The sequence below is a fragment of the Pseudopodoces humilis genome, chromosome 13 (genome assembly GCF_049639895.1).
Source record: "Pseudopodoces humilis isolate 2021_Gansu_Grassland_sample_001 chromosome 13, ASM4963989v1, whole genome shotgun sequence".
In the NCBI taxonomy this organism is placed as follows: domain Eukaryota; kingdom Metazoa; phylum Chordata; class Aves; order Passeriformes; family Paridae; genus Pseudopodoces; species Pseudopodoces humilis.
Window position 1 is genome coordinate 9,284,264 of NC_142212.1, and position 17,681 is coordinate 9,301,944.

At 56.4% G+C, this 17,681-nt stretch overlaps 1 protein-coding gene across 1 annotated transcript in view; it reads left to right on the forward strand.

Annotated features, from left to right (window-relative positions):
* CELSR3 (cadherin EGF LAG seven-pass G-type receptor 3) overlaps positions 1-16,509 on the forward strand; it is a 31,334-nt gene extending 14,825 nt beyond the window's left edge. Inside the window, exons 12-36 of the mRNA XM_088061604.1 lie at positions 1-169; positions 421-562; positions 747-867; positions 1,178-1,361; positions 1,448-1,549; positions 2,151-2,165; positions 3,780-3,874; positions 4,563-4,772; positions 5,234-5,417; positions 5,896-6,045; positions 6,321-6,501; positions 6,783-6,950; positions 7,362-7,488; positions 7,678-7,884; positions 7,986-8,160; positions 8,685-8,797; positions 9,094-9,173; positions 9,811-9,937; positions 10,581-10,694; positions 10,832-10,968; positions 11,061-11,167; positions 11,786-11,959; positions 12,101-12,301; positions 12,481-13,558; positions 14,253-16,509. Coding sequence (XP_087917730.1) covers positions 1-169; positions 421-562; positions 747-867; positions 1,178-1,361; positions 1,448-1,549; positions 2,151-2,165; positions 3,780-3,874; positions 4,563-4,772; positions 5,234-5,417; positions 5,896-6,045; positions 6,321-6,501; positions 6,783-6,950; positions 7,362-7,488; positions 7,678-7,884; positions 7,986-8,160; positions 8,685-8,797; positions 9,094-9,173; positions 9,811-9,937; positions 10,581-10,694; positions 10,832-10,968; positions 11,061-11,167; positions 11,786-11,959; positions 12,101-12,301; positions 12,481-13,558; positions 14,253-14,280 — 4,389 coding nt within the window. The 3' untranslated portion in view covers positions 14,281-16,509. The remainder of the gene's footprint in view (positions 170-420; positions 563-746; positions 868-1,177; positions 1,362-1,447; positions 1,550-2,150; positions 2,166-3,779; positions 3,875-4,562; positions 4,773-5,233; positions 5,418-5,895; positions 6,046-6,320; positions 6,502-6,782; positions 6,951-7,361; positions 7,489-7,677; positions 7,885-7,985; positions 8,161-8,684; positions 8,798-9,093; positions 9,174-9,810; positions 9,938-10,580; positions 10,695-10,831; positions 10,969-11,060; positions 11,168-11,785; positions 11,960-12,100; positions 12,302-12,480; positions 13,559-14,252) is intronic.
* Positions 16,510-17,681: the final 1,172 nt, after the last annotated feature.

Genomic DNA, 17,681 nt, shown 5'->3' on the forward strand with positions numbered 1-17,681 from the left:
GGTGTGCGACTGGGTGACAGCGTCACTGGGATCGTGCTGCCCAAGCCCAGCCATGCCCTGCGGGTGGAGGCTGGCTGCAGTGTACCGAGTCCCTGTGACTCCAACCCCTGCCCAGCCAACAGCATCTGCAAGGATGAGTGGCAGAGCTACTCCTGTGTCTGCCAGCCAGGTAGGACCTCCAGCACCCTGCCACTCCTCTGCTCTTTGTGCCTGCTTATCTTCTCCTCTCCCACTGTGTCTCCCTCCTGGCCTGTGCCTGCTCTCCTCTCCATACCTTGGGCAAGTCACATCCCTGTCAGACATGCTTCAGTTTTTCTGGAGGGCAAGAATCCCTCCTGAAACCCCTGAATTCACTCCTTGTATTACGGCACCTCTCAGGGAGTTCTTTGCTTTACCTGGTGGTCTCTGTCCACACCTCAGGGTACTATGGAGGGGACTGTGTGGATGTGTGTCACCTCAACCCCTGCAAGAACAAGTCGGTGTGTCGCCGCAAGCCAGGCTCACGCCTGGGCTATGTCTGCGAGTGCAGTGGGAACTTCTTTGGGCAGTACTGTGAGCACAGGTGAGATACAGGGCAGGACCATGGCCTTTGGGCCTGGCTCCATGCTGGTCTCACATCCTGAATATGTAACGAGGGACTTTTCAGTGCCACCTTCCTCCTTGGAGCTGCTGAGCAGTTGGACTGGTGGCAGAACAAGGCCTGGGGAATTTGGTTGTTGTAATATCAAAGGTATTTCTCTCCCTAGGATAGACCAGCAGTGTCCGAAGGGCTGGTGGGGAAACCCCACCTGTGGGCCCTGTAACTGTGATGTGAGCAAGGGCTTTGATCCTGACTGCAATAAAACCAACGGGCAGTGCCACTGCAAGGTGAGGGCAGCTGTGCCAGTGGGACATGGACCATGGCTTGTCTGAAACCCTGCTTATTCTTGATGCTCTTCCTTGTCCCCTCGCAAAGGCCTGGCAGCTGCCCAGGCCCTGCTTTGTGTGCCTGAATCTGGGCTGGATCCCTGCTCAGCTCCTCTGTCCAGCCTTCCTGGTCCAGCATGGTGATTATGGGGGCAGTGGGGTGCTTGAAAATCAGGAAAGCCTTGAACTTCTCTGGCTCCAAGGGGTTTCCCAGCCAACCTTGGCTGCTGTCCCAGTGAGCTCTCTGATAACTGTCCCCATCTCCTCCCAGGACTTCCACTACCGCCCCAGAGGCAGTGACACGTGCTTGCCCTGTGACTGCTACCCCGTGGGCTCCACCTCGCGCTCCTGTGACAGGGAGACTGGCCGGTGCCACTGCCGGCCCGGGGTCATTGGCCGCCAGTGCAACAGCTGTGACAGCCCTTTCGCCGAGGTGACACCCAGTGGCTGCGAGGGTGAGTGTGGGCACAGGAGTGTGGGCAGCTGGTGCCACAGGGCCTGGTGTCAGTGGCCTGGCCCTGTGACCAGTGTGTCTCCACAGTGCTCTATGACGGCTGCCCCAAAAGCCTGAAGGCGGGTGTGTGGTGGCCCCAGACCAAGTTTGGCTTCTCAGCTGCAGTGCTGTGTCCCAAAGGCTCCTTGGGTGAGTGATGGAGAGGGGAGGGGACAAACTGGCTTTCTTGTAGCAGCTCTGGCAATAGCACTCTGTTCTTACACTATCCCAGTCCCATTCCTGGTCTTGAAGTCTGGGAGAAGGAAGTTGGAAGAGAAAATGCCACAGCCTGGGGAAGAGCAGAGAACAGAGGGTGCTGGCCATAGGACTGGGTTTGGATAAAAGTTATGGGGTGTAAGACTCATCACCCAGCCATGGGCCTGTGCTGTTCCCTCAGTCTTGGCCCTGCTGCTTTTGGGTTCACCAGGCTTCAGGTCAGGCCTGGCACAGCACCTACAGTGGCTTGCTGTGGCTCCACCAGCCCCACCCCTGTGTGCCCTGCAAGGGAAGTGGGGCACAGTGTGCTGTCAGCTGAATGTTGGGTAGGAGTCAGCATCCTGAGCTGGAGGAGGCACAACTGTCCTCAGTGACAGAAAAGGTGTCAGCAGGGTGTCTGGGAGTGCAGGGCAGTGCGAGCCCCAGGGGACAATACAAACCCTGTCCTTCCCCAGCCGTTCGCCCCCGGAGGAGGCAGGTTCGGCTCCTAACTGTTGTCGCTTCTCTCCCCGGTTCTCTCGCCCTCCGTGCACAGGCTTGAGGGGTGCAGGTAAGGTTGTTCCCATCTCCTTCCCCCTGTGCTGTAAGGACTGCACCACATGGCTTTCCCTCCCTGCTCCCTGCCTGACACCCTGCACACCCCTGCGCTTTCCCCACTGCTTCTGGAGCTGCCAAAGGTCTTCCTAATGCTTTGCCTGGTCTCACCACTCCCATACAGTGTTCCCTGCTCCCAGCTCACTAACCAGCACAAGCCCAGCTGCAGCTGCATGCAGCCCTTGCCACCCTCTGTGCCAAGCCTGCAGTGTTGGCCCTGGGCAGGTCTGTGCTCTGCTCCCTGGCTGGGATGGATGCTGCCTCTCCTGGATGGCACTCGCTTGCTTAGGCTGGGCGGGGAAGGAGTTGGTGGTGAGCAATGGGTGGTGAGGCCAGGGAGGAATGGCCGTGGGGTGGAAGAAGAGGAGACTGTTAGAGTGGAGGGTGGTAGGATGGGAGCAGGAACTGATGGGCAGGCACAGCACAAAGTCCTGTTCCTTCTGCCTCGCTGGCAGAGGAAGGCACAGGGACCTGGGGGTCAGATTCTGCCGGAATCTGCATCTGAGTCAATCTCTGTTCTGTGCAAGGGTAATGCCATCAGTATGAAGACTTCTTGTTCTTCCTGCTCCCTGCTGCAATGGCACTGGTCCCTGTGCTTCTGCAGCTGGGAGGACTGCTAGCAGCTGGAGGTGGTGGAAGGGGGTATGCTTGTCCCTGGGTCTTTTCTGAACAGCAACTGGAGTCTGCTCTAAGCTTCCTCTCCCTGCCCTCCCCTGCTACCCACTCCCAGCCATGGGCATTTGGGTGGGCTCCTGTGCCCTGATGCTGTCCCCAGGAGGATCTGCTCCACAGTCCTGCTTGGTACACTGGGCTTGCCTGGTTTCTCTTGCTCCAAGTGTTTGTGGTGACACACCCAGCTGAGAACACTTTCCTCCATGTTGGCTTTAGCAGTGTTTTTGGTAGTGGTTAACATCTCATTCCATTCCATTTTGGAATCTCCCTTGGTGTACAAAGTGCTTGGGCTCCAACCAGGGAGTAGGGGCTGCCCCTACACTACACAGAACCCACACTGCTGGATCCTCCACACTGGGGTGTCCACCATTCTTTTCTCCATTTCCCTTGGCTGAAGGGGCTCATCTCAGGGGCTGGTTTTCCAGTCCAACCGCAGGGCTGTTGTGCTCCTGGGGTGGCTTTGCCCTGTAGAGAGAGCAGGACCTCAGCAGGTATTGCAGGCTGTCAGCTGGGGGATGCCTAGAGCTGCTTGGGCTTCCGTAGCTTGGGGTCAGATGTGCCTCAGGACACAGTCATGTCCCCTTGGGCTTTTCCAGCCTGGGTCCTGCCAAGTCAGTGCTTCTTGCAATCCTGTGTGATGGCACCTTGTGTGATGCAGCCCCAAAGCACACGTAGCACACCTCCAGCTCCTGGAGGGAGGGGATGGCAGCAGCTTGCTGAGGTATTACAAACCAAGAGTAGAATGGGTTGCACTGGTGCAAAGCAGGACGATGGCCCTGGGGTGTTACAGGCCACTCTTTGGGATTAGCTGGTGCAGAGGATCCCTGCTGGGAGGATGCAGCAGGGCAGCCATGTCTCCTGTGCTGAATTTCCAACAAGCCTTTCCTCCTTGTTTTAGGTGCAGCAGTCAGACACTGTGATGAGGAGAAGGGCTGGCTGGAGCCAGATCTCTTCAACTGCACTTCACCTGCCTTCAAGGAGCTGTCTATGCTGGTAATCCTCTCAGCTCTGCAGCCCTGACAGAGCAGGAGCCCTCTGAACAAGGGCTCACAGCCAAAATTCAAAGCACTCAGCTCTCCAGGGGTGCCTGGAGTATGAGAGGGCCTTGCCACAGTGCTCAGTGCCTTTCTCTTCTCATCTCCTTCCCCCCAAATCCCTGCTGTGGGAACTGTGGTCTGAGCTTCCTTTAATTTGTGTACCCCTCAGAAATGACTTGTGTCCTCCCAGAGTGTTTGAGGGGAAAGTAAGTAACTCTGAGCAGGGCTGAGTGATTTGAAGCTGGTAGGATGTCTGCTCCATGAGATCTCTGTCAGGGACAAATCCCTTTGAAATATCCAGGCAAGTGTATTCAACACTTACTTACCATCTACCTGAATAGAAACTGAAGCCCAGGAGAGTTTCCAGGGAAGCATTGGCAGGGCCTTGCCCTGTCCCTTCATTTCTTTGGCCTCTGTTGTGTATGGCACTGGGTTAGCTGGGCCAGTGCAGATCCTGGTGTGTTGCTGGAGGCTGGTTGTCTGCCACATGTTCTCCCTGTTCTAGTGACCACCACTGTGAGTGTCTGTGGCTTCTGCCATGGCTTCAGAAATAATCTCTGTGTCCAGCAGGGCCTGCAGCATCCCAGTTTCCTGGTAAGGAACCTGCTGAATTGTTCAACCCTCTCTTTTCTCCCCACTGACAGCTAGAGGGCTTGGAGAGGAACAAGACTGAGCTCAACACAATTGAAGCCAAGAAGCTGGCCCACCGGCTCCGGGCTGTGACAGACCACATGGACCATTACTTCGGCAATGACGTGCACATTGCTTTCCGCCTTCTGTCCCACCTCATGGCCTTCGAGAGCCAGCAGCATGGCTTTGGCCTGACAGCTACACAGGATGCCCACTTCAATGAGGTGAGTCCTTCCCCCAGATCAGAGCTTCTGTTGCTGCTCGTCTTTGCAGCCATGCTGTGTTTCTGAGGGGTTTGAGGATGTGGCCAGGGAGGATCCACAAGGTCATAGGATGCTGTCAGGAGCACTGGGCTCCTCAGTCCACACCAGCAGTGTGGGAAGCAAGACCTGCATGGTCAGGGCTGGAGCAGAGTGGTTGAGGAGAGGCAGAGAACTGGGTTTGTTCAGCCTGGGAAGGCAAAGGGAGGTTTTACTGCTGCTGGCAGGTCCCTCATGGCAAGGGTGCAGGAAACATGTCTCTGTAGGGCACTGATTGATGAGAATTGAGGGTGGGGGCCCATCACCATAGAAAGTATCTCTATTCCCAGAGCCCTTGTGCAGAGAGCACAGTCCTGCAGTTGGGGGCGGTCAGGAGAGGCCCAAAGGCCTTGCTGACCCTCTGTCCTCATGTCTCTCCCGTTCAGAACCTGCTGCGCGCAGGCAGCTCTGTGCTGGCACCTGAGAACCGGGAGCACTGGGCCATGCTGCCACACGGGGAGCACGGCAGCGCCAGCCTCATGGAGCAGCTGCGGGACTACTCGGGCACACTGGCCAGCAACATGAAACTCACCTACCTCAACCCTGTCGGTGTCGTCACCCCCAACATCAGTGAGTAGGAGCTGGCTGGGGTGGTGCAGAGACACTCCTCCATCACACCTTGTTCCTTTCTCATGTCGCTGCATCTCAGGGAGTGTGCTGCTAATGTCCTTGATGGCTCTCTCAAACATGGGGAGGCATTTGTGAGAGATGTCCTGGTCCCATGCTTGCCTGGACTAGCTGACCTCCAAGAGCTAGCAGAGCCAGGAGTGTGCTGCCTGCTCCCAGTTACTTTCCAGTATAGCAAAAAAACAGCTGGCCTTGGTGGCAGGAGTGGTCTGCCCTATGGCAGAACAAGGATCTGGTCTGGCAAGGAGTACTGTGGGTACTGACATTTTGTGTCATGCCCAAATAGAGATCATAGCCCCAGCGCAGCCTGTGGCTCATATGGTCCCTTTGCCAGGGACTTGAATCCTGGGGTGCCCTGGAGCACAGTTGCTCTCCAGGTGTCCATCCTAGAGCTGACTTCCACTGCCTTGTGCCTCCGCAGTGCTGAGCATCGATCGCATGGAGAACCACTCCCACACTCGCCGGCGCTATCCTCGCTACCACAGCAGCCTCTTCCGGGGCCAGCCCGCCTGGGACCCCCACACCCACGTTGTGCTGCCACTGTCAGTGCTGAGCCCTCCAAAAGCTGAAGGTGAGCATGTAAGCATCACTCAGGAAACAACATGGGTGGGTACAGCTGGCCAGGAAAAATGTTGAATCATAGAAAGATTTGGGTTGGAATGGACCTCTAAAAGCCATTTAGTGTGCATATACCTTACTGAGACATGGCTCTGTCAACGGCCCAAGAGCCAGCCCTGAGAGCCTGAGCTTCACCACATCCCAAAAGCTCCTCATAGCCCTGCAAATTGTCTTCAGAGCAGCTCGTGTTTGTGTTTGTGTGTTCTCACCACCCCTTGTGTGCCCCAGCTGTCCCCACAGCAGTGCCCACGCTGGCTGGGAGTGAAGGGAACTACACTGTGGAGAGCTCCTCCCCGAGGCAGGCGCTGCCGGAGCCCGAGCCCACTCTCACTGTGGTCATCCTCATCATGTACCGCACCCTTGGTGGGCTGCTGCCTGCACGCTACCAAGTGGATCGCCGCAGCGTCAGGTACATCCTCCTCCCCTTCACCCCCACAAGCACCAGTGGAGGGGGGCTGGCTGGACTCTGTTCTGTTCCCTCTGGCAGTTGCTAAGTCTGTCTACAATGGGGAGGGTTTGATTCCCAGCCTTGGTGCTGGTCTGTGCCATATTTCTCAGCCCCAAGTTGTAGACTGGGCAGAGCTCTTCCTTCTGAGATGTCAGAGCAGAACAGACAGAAGTTTCTGTTCTGCAGCTCTGCAGCTGCCACACACAGTGATAGTGATGGTAGAGCTCTGTTGCTCCTTGCAGGCTCCCCAAGAATCCTGTGATGAACTCCCCTATTGTGAGTGTGTCTGTGTTCAGCAATCACACCTTCCTGCAAGGACCCCTGGACACCCCTCTTGTGTTGGAATTTTACCTGCTGGAGACAGCCAACAGGAGCAAACCTCTCTGTGTCCAGTGGAACCACTCCAACCCGTGAGTTGACATGAACATGACTGGGCCACTCTCTTTAAGCTGCTCTCCCCACACATTTCCTTGTTCCCCAGGTTTCCCTGAGTAGCACTGGGATGTGGGGGTTTCTGCCCTCTCCCATGGATTTGTTTCTTTTGGGAGGGCACAGGAAGGTCATAAAACCATTTTGTTCAGAAAAGACCTTTAAGATCATTAAGAGTCCAACCATTAACCCAGCACTGCCAAGTCCACTACTAACCCATTTCCCTCAGTGCCACACCCATATTCTGATTCCAGTATTTCAGCTTTAGCAGTGCAGTTATATCTGCTGGCAGAAGAGCCTTGTCAGTCACCCCTCTTCTCTGTGGTTCCTGCCCCCCACACGCATTTGTGTGTCTTCTCTCCTAAGTGCACTCTGCTTTTTGGTGGCTGCAGGACCAACCCCTCTGGCTTCTGGACAGCCAGGGACTGCGAGCTCGTGTACCGAAACACCACCCATGTCCACTGCCAGTGCTCCCAGTTTGGCACCTTTGGGGTTTTGATGGACAGCTCACACCGAGAGGTAACCTCAGCCTGTGGGGCTGTGGGTGATGGTGGGGACTGTTAGCAGGTGGGTCCCAGCAAAGGCAGAAAATGTCCTGGGCGCAGGCAAAAAACTCTTCAAGGGACACAAATACAGTTTGAGAGTTCTGCAAGCTTCCTGTATTTGCCCCTAACACTGCTATTTGCCTTTGGTTCTCTGCTGCTGCAGCAACTGGAAGGTGATCTGGAGACATTGGCAATTGTCACCTATTCCTTGGTGTCTCTCTCCTTGCTGTCTCTGCTGCTGACCTTCTCCTTTCTGACCTGCCTCAAAGGCCTCAAGTCCAACACACGTGGCATCCACTCCAACATATCAGTCACCCTTTTCTTCTCTGAGCTGCTCTTTCTCCTGGGTATCAACCGCACTGAGAACCAGGTCTGTGGGCTTAAACAAGCTCGCCTATGGGGGTGAGGTGTGGATGGTGCCATTAGCATTGGTGCAGTGGGACCGTCTCTAAGTCACTTTTGTCTCCCCAGTTTCTCTGCACTGTGATTGCCATCCTCCTCCACTGCTTCTTCCTCTCTACCTTCGCCTGGCTCTTCGTCCAGGGCCTCCACATCTACCGCATGCAGACCGAAGCCCGCAACGTCAACTTCGGGGCCATGCGCTTCTACTACGCCATCGGCTGGGGAGTGCCTGCCATCATCACTGGTAAGAGCTGCTTGTGCTACAGCTGTGCCCAAACTAGCCATGCTGCTTCTCAGCAGTCTCCTGACCACCTCGTGTTGCCCAGCTCATCCAGTGTGGAGAGCTGAGAGTGAACTTGCCATGATCAGCAGTGCTGGCAGCAAGCAGTGCTGTGGTGGTCAGGGGACCACATATTAAGGGCTGTCGTCTTGCCTCCTAAGGAGAAGTAATTTCTCAGCACATCCCCTCAAGTCTTCTAGTTAAAGTCTCTTGGTTTCCCAAGCCTGCATACTTGGGTGGCCTGTTGCTGGCAGTGAATGCCTCCTGGACTGGGCTGTGTCAGGAACACCTGAGGAAAAGGAAATAAAGTCCCTCTTGCTGAGTCTCACAGTCCTGACTTCTTCCCCCTGTGGTGGGGAAGCCTATGCATAGGGCAAGGAGCAGGGAGAAAGCCTCTTCACTGCTGACAGTGCTGGCATGGGATTGACAAGGTTTGGACAAGTCCAAGCCTGCTGAGTCTGGACCTGACCTCTCCCTTCCTCCTGCAGGGCTGGCTGTTGGCCTGGATCCTGAGGGCTATGGGAACCCTGACTTCTGCTGGATTTCCATTCATGATAAGCTGGTCTGGAGCTTTGCAGGCCCCATTACTGTCGTCATTGTGGTAAAACCCTGTCCTGTTTCACCCACAACCCTCTCCTGCCTCCCTTCTCTGCACCATGGGCACTCGCCCCTCCTTGGCTGCCCACTGCCTGTCCCATTCTCTGTGTCCCTCTCCCTCACTTAGAGGCCCTCTTTTTGTCCCTCCTCACTCTAGCCAAACCTGGGGGAGGCCACAGCTCAGGCATGAAGGGGAAAGGAGGGGATGTTGCAGGGCCTGGCGAACCTGGATTCTGGCCTGGGGAGGTCAGGTCAGAGCCAGCCCTTGGCACAGCTTCTAATCAGTGCCAACACTTTCAGATGAATGGGGTCATGTTCCTGCTTGTGGCCAAGATGTCCTGTTCCCCAGGCCAAAAGGAGACCAAGAAGAAATCGGTTCTGTGAGTATTAGTGGCCAAACTCCCAGCAGAGCTCTGGCAGCTAGTGGTTTTTAGCATTTTCAGTGACCATCCTCCTCCTTCTACCATCGCAGAGGGCCCTTCTGTGCATCAGTGTCAGCCTTGCAGCCACTCTCCTTTCCCACACCTGCCAGCCACATTAACTCTTCGTAAACTTTATCCTTTCTTATTCCTGCATCCCCATCTCCACACTGACCTCCCTGCTGGTCCCCTTTCACCACCTGCCCTCAGAGCCACCTATTGTATCTGCTTGGATTCAGCACTCAGCCCTTGTCAGCTATGAGCACCTGCTTCTTCCTCTCCTACATGCTCCTGAGACCTTTCCCCACTCCCTCTTGAACCAGCCCTGGAGCATGGCTGAGCTCTCTGTGGCTCAAAATGACCTGTGTCATTTGGGCCCCTGTGTTTGCCATGTGTGATCCAGAAGGGAAGGCCTGGGAGTCAGGGGGAGCTGGGCCAGTGTGTAGGGATGTGCCTGCAGTGCTGGGCACAGCAGGGAGGTCTCTGCAGGAGCTTCCCCTCTGGATCTCTGTGAGCACTAGACTGTAGACTGTAGATTAACAGTATGCACTAACCTCTCGGTGTGTGTCTATGTCCCTGTCTGTCTCTCTCTCTCCAGCATGACGTTACGGAGCTCCTTTGTTCTGCTTCTAGTTATTAGCACTACCTGGCTCTTTGGCCTCTTGGCTGTCAACAACAGTGTCCTGGCTTTCCACTACTTCTACACTGTCCTCTGCAGCCTCCAGGTAACTGCCCGGCCTCTGCTGGGGAGGGCACGGGTCAGCCCAGGAGAACATCTTGTGGTCCCCAGGGCCATCTGTGGAGAGTGGGTGCCCTGTGCTGAGCTCCCAACATCTCGCTGAGCTCCTTGTCCCTTCTGCTGTCACCTCTGTGGCATTGAGTGACTCCTTGTTGCTGTGCCTGTGGTGGGCAGTCACACAGAGCAGGAGATGGCTGCAAGGCATTTGGTTCAGAGGTAACACCAAGGGACAGCAAGTCCCTTGGGAGGCACCATCTGGAGGGAAGGCACCTCCACGTCCTGAGAGAGCAGAGTAAGAAAATGTGACGGAGGTGTTGGACACCTAAAATATTATCTGTGGCAGCACCCTTCTTTCACCACTGGGGCTGATGTTGCTGCAGGGGACCCTGCCATTTGCTCCTTGGCCACTGCCAGACAGGTGGACACCCCACCCATTCCTCCCTCATCCATGGCCACTATGGGCATTAGCTCTCATTGGTATTGGGGGGTTTTTGGTGCGTCCCAGTCCGGTGGCCACACTGGACTCTGGAGGAGCCAGGGATTGTCCAGGGATTGTACGCTGCTGGTACTGTGGGCAAGCAAGTCAGCTGGCAGTGAAGGACTGTCTCTCATGGCATGTCTCCCCACAGGGCCTGGCAGTGCTGGTCCTGTTCTGCGTACTGAATGAGGAGGTGCAGGAGGCATGGAAGCTGGCCTGCCTCAACAAGAAGGGGCAGAGCGAGGAGGCCACGAGGAGCACACAGGTGGGCAAGAGCAGAGCAGCCCAGGGTGCTGGGCTCAGGCTTTGTGTCTGGAACAGGAGCTGACAGGGATGCTCCACTTTCCCTGGGCTACTGTGGCAACTCCTTAACAGGGCACATGCCCTCTCCTTCCTCCCCAGGGCCCCAATGCCTACAACAACACAGCACTGTTTGAGGAGAGTGGGCTCATCCGCATCACCCTGGGGGCCTCCACAGTGTCCTCAGTGAGCAGCGTGCGCTCTGCCCGCACCCACTCCAGCCAGCGAGCTTACCTCAGGTAGGGAGCAGCCAGGGTTCTGGGGGCCAGCAGTGCCTTGACAGAGCCAGAGGCTCCTGCCACTGTGACAGTTTGAGCCTCCTCTCTTTCAGAGACAATGTGGCAGCACGTCAGGGCTCGGCCCTGGATCACAGCCTGTTGGCTCACGCTGGCCCCACGGACATTGACATGGCAATGTTCCACCGTGATGCTGGGGGAGGTAAGGCTCGGCCCTCCTCCTGGGTTAGGGAAATTCTTCCCAGTGCAGGCTCTGGCTGTGTGGTTACATCTCCCACATCTCGTTCAGCTGCGACTTCCAAACACTTGGTAGATAGGAGGGAGAGGCAGCCATTTGTCATTTAGCACAGCCTCCTCCTGGACAGATGGCAAAGGGCCAGTCCCCAAGGGGATAGAAACATGGGAGGCAACAGAGGGGACATTGGCTGTTGTGGGATCTCTGGAGACACTGGACTCTCCAGTATAGCACAGACATTTGACCCACTGGAGCTAGACCAGCTAGGACTGGGATGTGGGACAGGCAAGCAGAGGCTAAGGCACGTGGGTTTGCTCAGCCTGGAAGAGGAGGCAGAGGGGATCTTAGGACTATTTGCAGCTGCAATGAGATGGAGCTGGGCTCCTCTCACAGGTACCTGGTGATAGGGCCAGGGGAGCTGGCACAGGCTGCTACTGAGGGAGGGGCAGCAAAGGGTGAGGCAGTCTCACGAGTGTGGTCAGCCTGGGGTGGTTCTGCCTTCCTAGAAGCAGGTTCCAGCAGGAACCTCTCCCACCTCTCCCACCTTCATTCCAAAGATCTCCCTGACACACCATGTTCTTACAGACCAAGATTCGGACTCGGACAGTGACCTGTCTCTGGATGAAGAGCGCAGCCTCTCCATCCCATCCTCAGAGAGCGAGGAGAACGTACGCCTGCGGGGCCGCTTCCAGCGCCAGCTCAAGCGGGTGGCACACAGCGAACGCCTCCTCACTAACCCTGCCAACACTGCTCCCAAAGGCAAGTCCTGGGGCTCCAGCAGGGAAAAGAATGAGCTCAGCTCCCTGGGGGTCAGGCCATGCCTTGTGATGGCTCAATTGCTGCTCATGGAAATATTCTCTCCCTCTTCTTTGGGGCCTGGTTTGCTGTGTCCTTCATCAGATGTGGATGGCAATGACCTCATGTCATATTGGCCAGCTCTGGGCGAGTGTGAGGTTCACCCCTGCTCCCTGCAGAAGTGGGGCTCCGAGCGGAAGCTGGGATTTGACATCAATAAGGATGCAGCCAACAATAATCAGCCAGACCTGGCTTTGACCAGTGGGGATGAGAACTCACTCACACAGACCCAACGGCAGAGAAAAGGTAACAATCCATAGCAAGTGAGCAAGGGTGGCCTTGCCTGTCTCAGGTTGACGTGACACTGAAAGCTCAGCATCAGATCTGTGTGGCCATGCCCTTGGGGAGGCATGGCTAATTTCCCTTGTTTTCCTGTTCTTCTTGCTGTTACGCAAATATTTGACTTCTCTTTCTATCCGGTGCAGGGATTTTGAAGAACCGCCTCCAGTACCCTCCGACTTTCCAGGGCTTGCCATCTGTTGGCAGGATGACCAACGAGCTGACGTGGTACAAGACATCCACGCTGGGTCACAGGGCTGTCCCCGCTGCCTCCTATGGCAGGATCTACTCTGGGGCGGGCAGTCTGTCGCAGCCAGCCAGCCGCTACTCGTCCCGGGAGCAGCTTGACATGCTGATGAGGAGACAGATGTCCCGGGAGCAGCTGAGCAGGCACAACTCAGGAGAGTGCTTGGAAGCTGTGCCCAGTCGGCATGGGTCCAGAGAGGAGCTGGACACTATCCCCAGCAGGCATGGGTCTACTGAACACCTGGAAAGTATCCCAAGCAGACATGCATCTAGGGAAAACTTGGATCTACTCGCTGCTAGGCCCAGTCAGAGAGATCATAGGAACACGCTGCCCCGGAGGCAGGGCTCCAGAGACTGCCTTGACACTTTACCCTGCAGATTTGGGTCAAGAGAGCAGCTAGACTGTGGGCCAGTAAGAGAAGTCTCTAGAGAGTGGCTAAACACATTGCCAAGTAGGCAAGTGTCCAGAGACCAAATAGACATGTTGCCAAGTCGGGATACTTCTCGAGAGCAATTGGATTTGCTTTCTAGAAAACAGCCTTCAAGGGACCTGCTAGCATCAGCTAGACAAGCTTCAAGGGAGCAGCTGGACTTCTTGTCCCGAAGATCTAATTCCAGAGAGCCTCTGGACACACTGCCTAGCAGGCAGCCCTCACAGGACAACCTGGGGAGTCTGTCTCGGAGGCAGCTGTCTAGGGAAAGCCTAGAACCGCTGTCAAGGAGACAGCATTCTAGGGAGAACCTGGAGGCTGTTCCCAGCCGACATCCTTCCACTGAACAGTTAGATATCCTTTCTTCCATCCTTGCTTCTTTTAACTCCTCCATCCTGTCCTCGGTGCAATCTTCCAGCACACCTTCAGGCCCCCAGACCACCGCCACCCCCTCTGCCATGCAGACCTCAACGCCCTCTGCAGTGTGTCCCTCAACACCTCACTCTGCCACCTCCCACAGCATTTCAGAGCTGTCACCAGACTCAGAGTAAGTGTTTTCCTTCCTTCCTCAGCCAGGTCTTGTTCAGCTGATCTTGTGCATTGTCCATCTGCCTGGCTTCTTCCCAAAGGGGTTTAGTTTGGAGGCAGAGGGCTGTGTAAGGGTGAACTCCCTGGGTGAGTGGCAGGTGTCTCCTGGTCCTGCATAGTGACTGGGCAGGGAGAAGCCTCAGGTGTGACAGCTCCACATGTTTGTAGTGCAGCACAAGCAGAAGCCTCTGCATATGAGTCTGTCCTCTCTGCCCAAGAGATGATGGCCCTTGCTTGTGGCCTGTGGGTGCTCAGGGAAGATGCTCTGTGCAGCTAGGCTGGCCTCCTGGCTGATCCCTTGGTCAGTGCTGGCTCTAAGTCCCAATGGATGTATGCAAGGGCCAGGCTGGCTGGAGAGGAGGGAGCCCAAGTCCTAGGGAAGCCCTGCCTTCCCCAGCCATGTTTCTCTCCCCAGGCACCCTGTTCCAGTATGTCACTTCTTTCTCTCTAGCTCTGCTCCCTGCTGGTACTGCTCCCACTCCACCCCATCCCATCCCTCCTTCCCTTTTCCCTAATCTTAGGGACTCTGAGACAGTTGTTCCTGCCCTGACACAGGAGGGGTTTTCTGCTCTGTCCCCATCTGGCATAGCAGGGAAAGGATGCTGGAGCCCAGGAGAGATGCCATTAACACTCTTTTTCTTTCCTCTGAGAAGAATAATGAGAAACGATGGCCATTCCTGAGGGGCCGGAGCTGTCCGCAAGAGGGATGGAAGAAGCAGGGCCATTCGCCAGGCACTGCCAGCTGAGGTTTGGTATCCCCGTGGAGCAGGAGCCAGAACTGATGGTTGTCAGAGGCCCAAAACCAACCCTGCTTTCCCCTGCCCTGTGGGCTGAGGGGCCAGCAGCCCACACCACCCACTGCCAGGAGCCTCCAGGCTCTCAGCTGCCACCATGCTCACCTGCCTGGTGTGACAGGTAGTACTGGGTGAGGGTGGCATCTCCGACCCCCTGGAGCCAAGCTCTTTCTCTGCAAGCTGTTTGTGTGTGGAGTGTGCCTGTGTGTGTGTGAAGGGTGGGCAGCACCAGGGGGACAGGAACGGAGCCTAGGATATGGGGGCAAGGGAGGGTTTTCTATCCTTTTGTATCTTTGTAATCAGAGAGAAGAGAAATTTCTATGGTTATTTTTACGGATGGTCTGTTCCCAGGACCTGGAGCATTTGTTTCACCAACAGCCCCTTGCCAGTTTCCCTGGGGCTACAAGAACCACAGTCCCAGTGGACTGGAGAAACAGTGCCAGGCAGTCCTTAGGGCTTTGCTTGCACTGCTTTGTCCCATTCCCACTGCAGGGCAGCTGGCCCTGTTGCCTCCGCCCTCCTGCTGTGCAGCTCCAAACATCTCAATGCCACCTGCCTGCCTGGTGTCCCTCAGCCCCCTGCTGTCTTCCCTCTGCCCTGCTGTGGGACCACCCTGGGGGCTGCCCCTGTCTGTGAGCTGGGGCTGTGTGCCAGCGAGAGCACATGTGAATGGGGCAGCAAATTCGGCACTAGGAACCTGCTGGGAAGGGACAAGCTCTGCTGTGCAGTCCTGTCCTGTACCAGGATGGTCCCACTCTCGTCAGTGCTGGTTTCCTTGGCTCAGCAAGTGAGCACTGTGTTTTTACCCACTGGGTGTTGTGCTCTTTAACCTGCATGTTACAGAACAAACCTCTGTTGGTTTGGAGGTCTGGTAAAGGAGCTGGATGACCCTTGCCCTGCTTAGCAGCAGGCTTGGCTTTTCCCAGAGCCAGTCCTTGCTCTGCAGAGGACTAACATCCACAGGAGCATGATGTGGCTCCAGTTTCAGGGTCCAGCACTGCTCACAAGTTGTATCTAGCTGGTTCCCTGGGGGCTCTGTGTACACCTACTCTCCCCTGAGTAGCAGAGGACCCCAGCTCAGAGTGGCCTGACTTTTGGGAGATGGAGATAAACAGCACTTTGCCCTCTCTGGAAATTCAGGTTACCCAGATGGTGTCTCTGCTCAGCCCAGGGCCTGACCCCCCGGCTGTGCTGTGAGATGGCACTCCTCTGTGCCTACCCCAGCCTCAGGCCAGGGCATACGGCTCAGCGGGGCCAGCGTGTTCCCTTTCACCCCCGTGGTGCTCTCGGGGCTGCATGACCATGTGCTCTTTACTGCCTTACTACCACACTGCCGTGGCATCTTACTGTAGCCCAGCCTGACATGTTTACAGGAGAGGACTCGAGCTGCTGTCCTCATGCCTCTAGGGAGGCCAAGGCCTCTTGGCTGCCTTCCCGAGTCAGTGGGGAGAGTATGGAGGGAACAGAAGGGCTTGTGACTGGGAGGGCTCTGGGTCCCCAGCACAGCCCTGATGAGGCAGGCTCACTGTCATCCTTTTCCCAGGGATGAGGAGAGAAAGGCCTGCTGACATGTTTACATGCCATTTGGGACCAGTGTGCAGAGGGAAAGCCTGCTGGCCCCACATGCTGGGAACAGCTGGGCACCTCCACACTGCCCATCTTTGCCTTTGGAAACAAGCTCGTTTACAAGTTTCTCTCCAGCTGTGCAGTGCCAGCACCAGAGTCCTGGGATCCTGTCCCAGCTGTGCTGTGGGACCCGTGTTTCTGCCAAGTTGGGCACAGGGCTCTTTATGCTGCTGCCAAATGGAGAGCAAGTGTCAAGTGCCAAAAAGAAGAGAGCAGCAGAGCTGGTGGCCATCCCTGCAGAGCTGGTGGCCATCCCTGCGGAGCTGGGCCAGTCAAGAAGCAGGAATCTGCTTCTTGCAGACCAGTCTGCAGCTTGGTCCCTGATTGTAGTGCTGTCACCTGGGCTCTGGGGAGCATCCTCCTTGAGTTTGGATTTTTTCCTTTGGGGGATTTGGTTGGGTTTTTTTTTCCTCTCTCTGTCTCCTGACTCTGTTGGCAGGGAGTGGGGAGATGCCCACACCCCCCCTTTTGGCTGTGGAAAAGTGTATAATGGAAGCGCCAGATTTGGAAATAAAAGTCTATAAAATGGTGCTGGCCTCTGTGCTGTCTCTCCCTCTGCTGGGGATCCATGGCTGGGGCTCTGGATGCAGCACCTGAGGTGATGTTGGGAGGGGGCTTGGACAGGAGCTCACAGCCAGTTCCTGGGCTGCCTGGGAGTCACTGTGGCCTGGGGCAAGGTGACCAGGGGATGGGGACTTCAGGTGAAGTGACAGAACTGCGCTGTGTCCAGGCTGGTTCACCCAGGGCTGGGGCTGCCTGTGGTGGTGTGCAGTGGCTCCAGGCCTGGCTGGCAGGGCTGCAGTGCTGCAGAGGCTGTGGTGAGCTGTGGGGCTCCTGCCTGGCAGCTGCCAGCACCCCCAGCCTGACCTGGGCTACGGGAAGAAGATCCATTTTCCAAAGGCTGCATGGCCTCATTCGGGTCAAGCTGGGTGCCAGCAAGGAGAAGGAAGTGTGGGGAGGGGAGGCTGAGCGTGATCTTGGTGCCCTCCGTCCCTCCCCTTTTGTTGAAGAGGAAATACAGCAGGAGAGCAAAGGGCAGCATTGATCCACAGCGCCCTGAGCAAGGGTCACCATCAATTGTCACCCCTCTGTCCCCTGAGCTGCTGGGGGCTGAGTTCAGGGCGGCCTTCAGGAGTCACGTTGGCAGTGCCAGGAGCTGGGTCCTGTCCTGCAGCCCTTCCAGAGGCTGTGGCTGGGGGGTGAGGGCCAGGGAGAGCTGGTGGAGGGGCTGGAGTGGCGAGGAGGGGCCGCAGGCAGAGTGACCAGCCTGGGGTGCAGGTGAGGGGCTGGAGTGCTGGAAGGAATGGCATGGGTGGGGACAGGGAACGGTGATAAGGAGGCAATAAATGACACGGTGTGCTATTTGCTTCCCAGCAGGAGCCCTGTGATGGCCTCTCATTCCATGCTGGGGGAGTAAATAAATAATGGGGAGTGGGTAAATATGGAGGCAGCAGTCTTGCTTGTGCGGGTGCCTGTGTTGGACATGCCTTTACTTGACAACTGATGGGCGTGAGGGTAGACAGGGAGGGCCAGGAATGGGTTGAGGGAAGAGGCTCAGCCTCACTGAAAGCTGTGGGACCTCGGTTGTGCTCACCACAGAGACAAGATGGCCACAGGCTGCTCTCACCAGGGATAGAGACAAGTTGCTCCAACTCTGGAGAT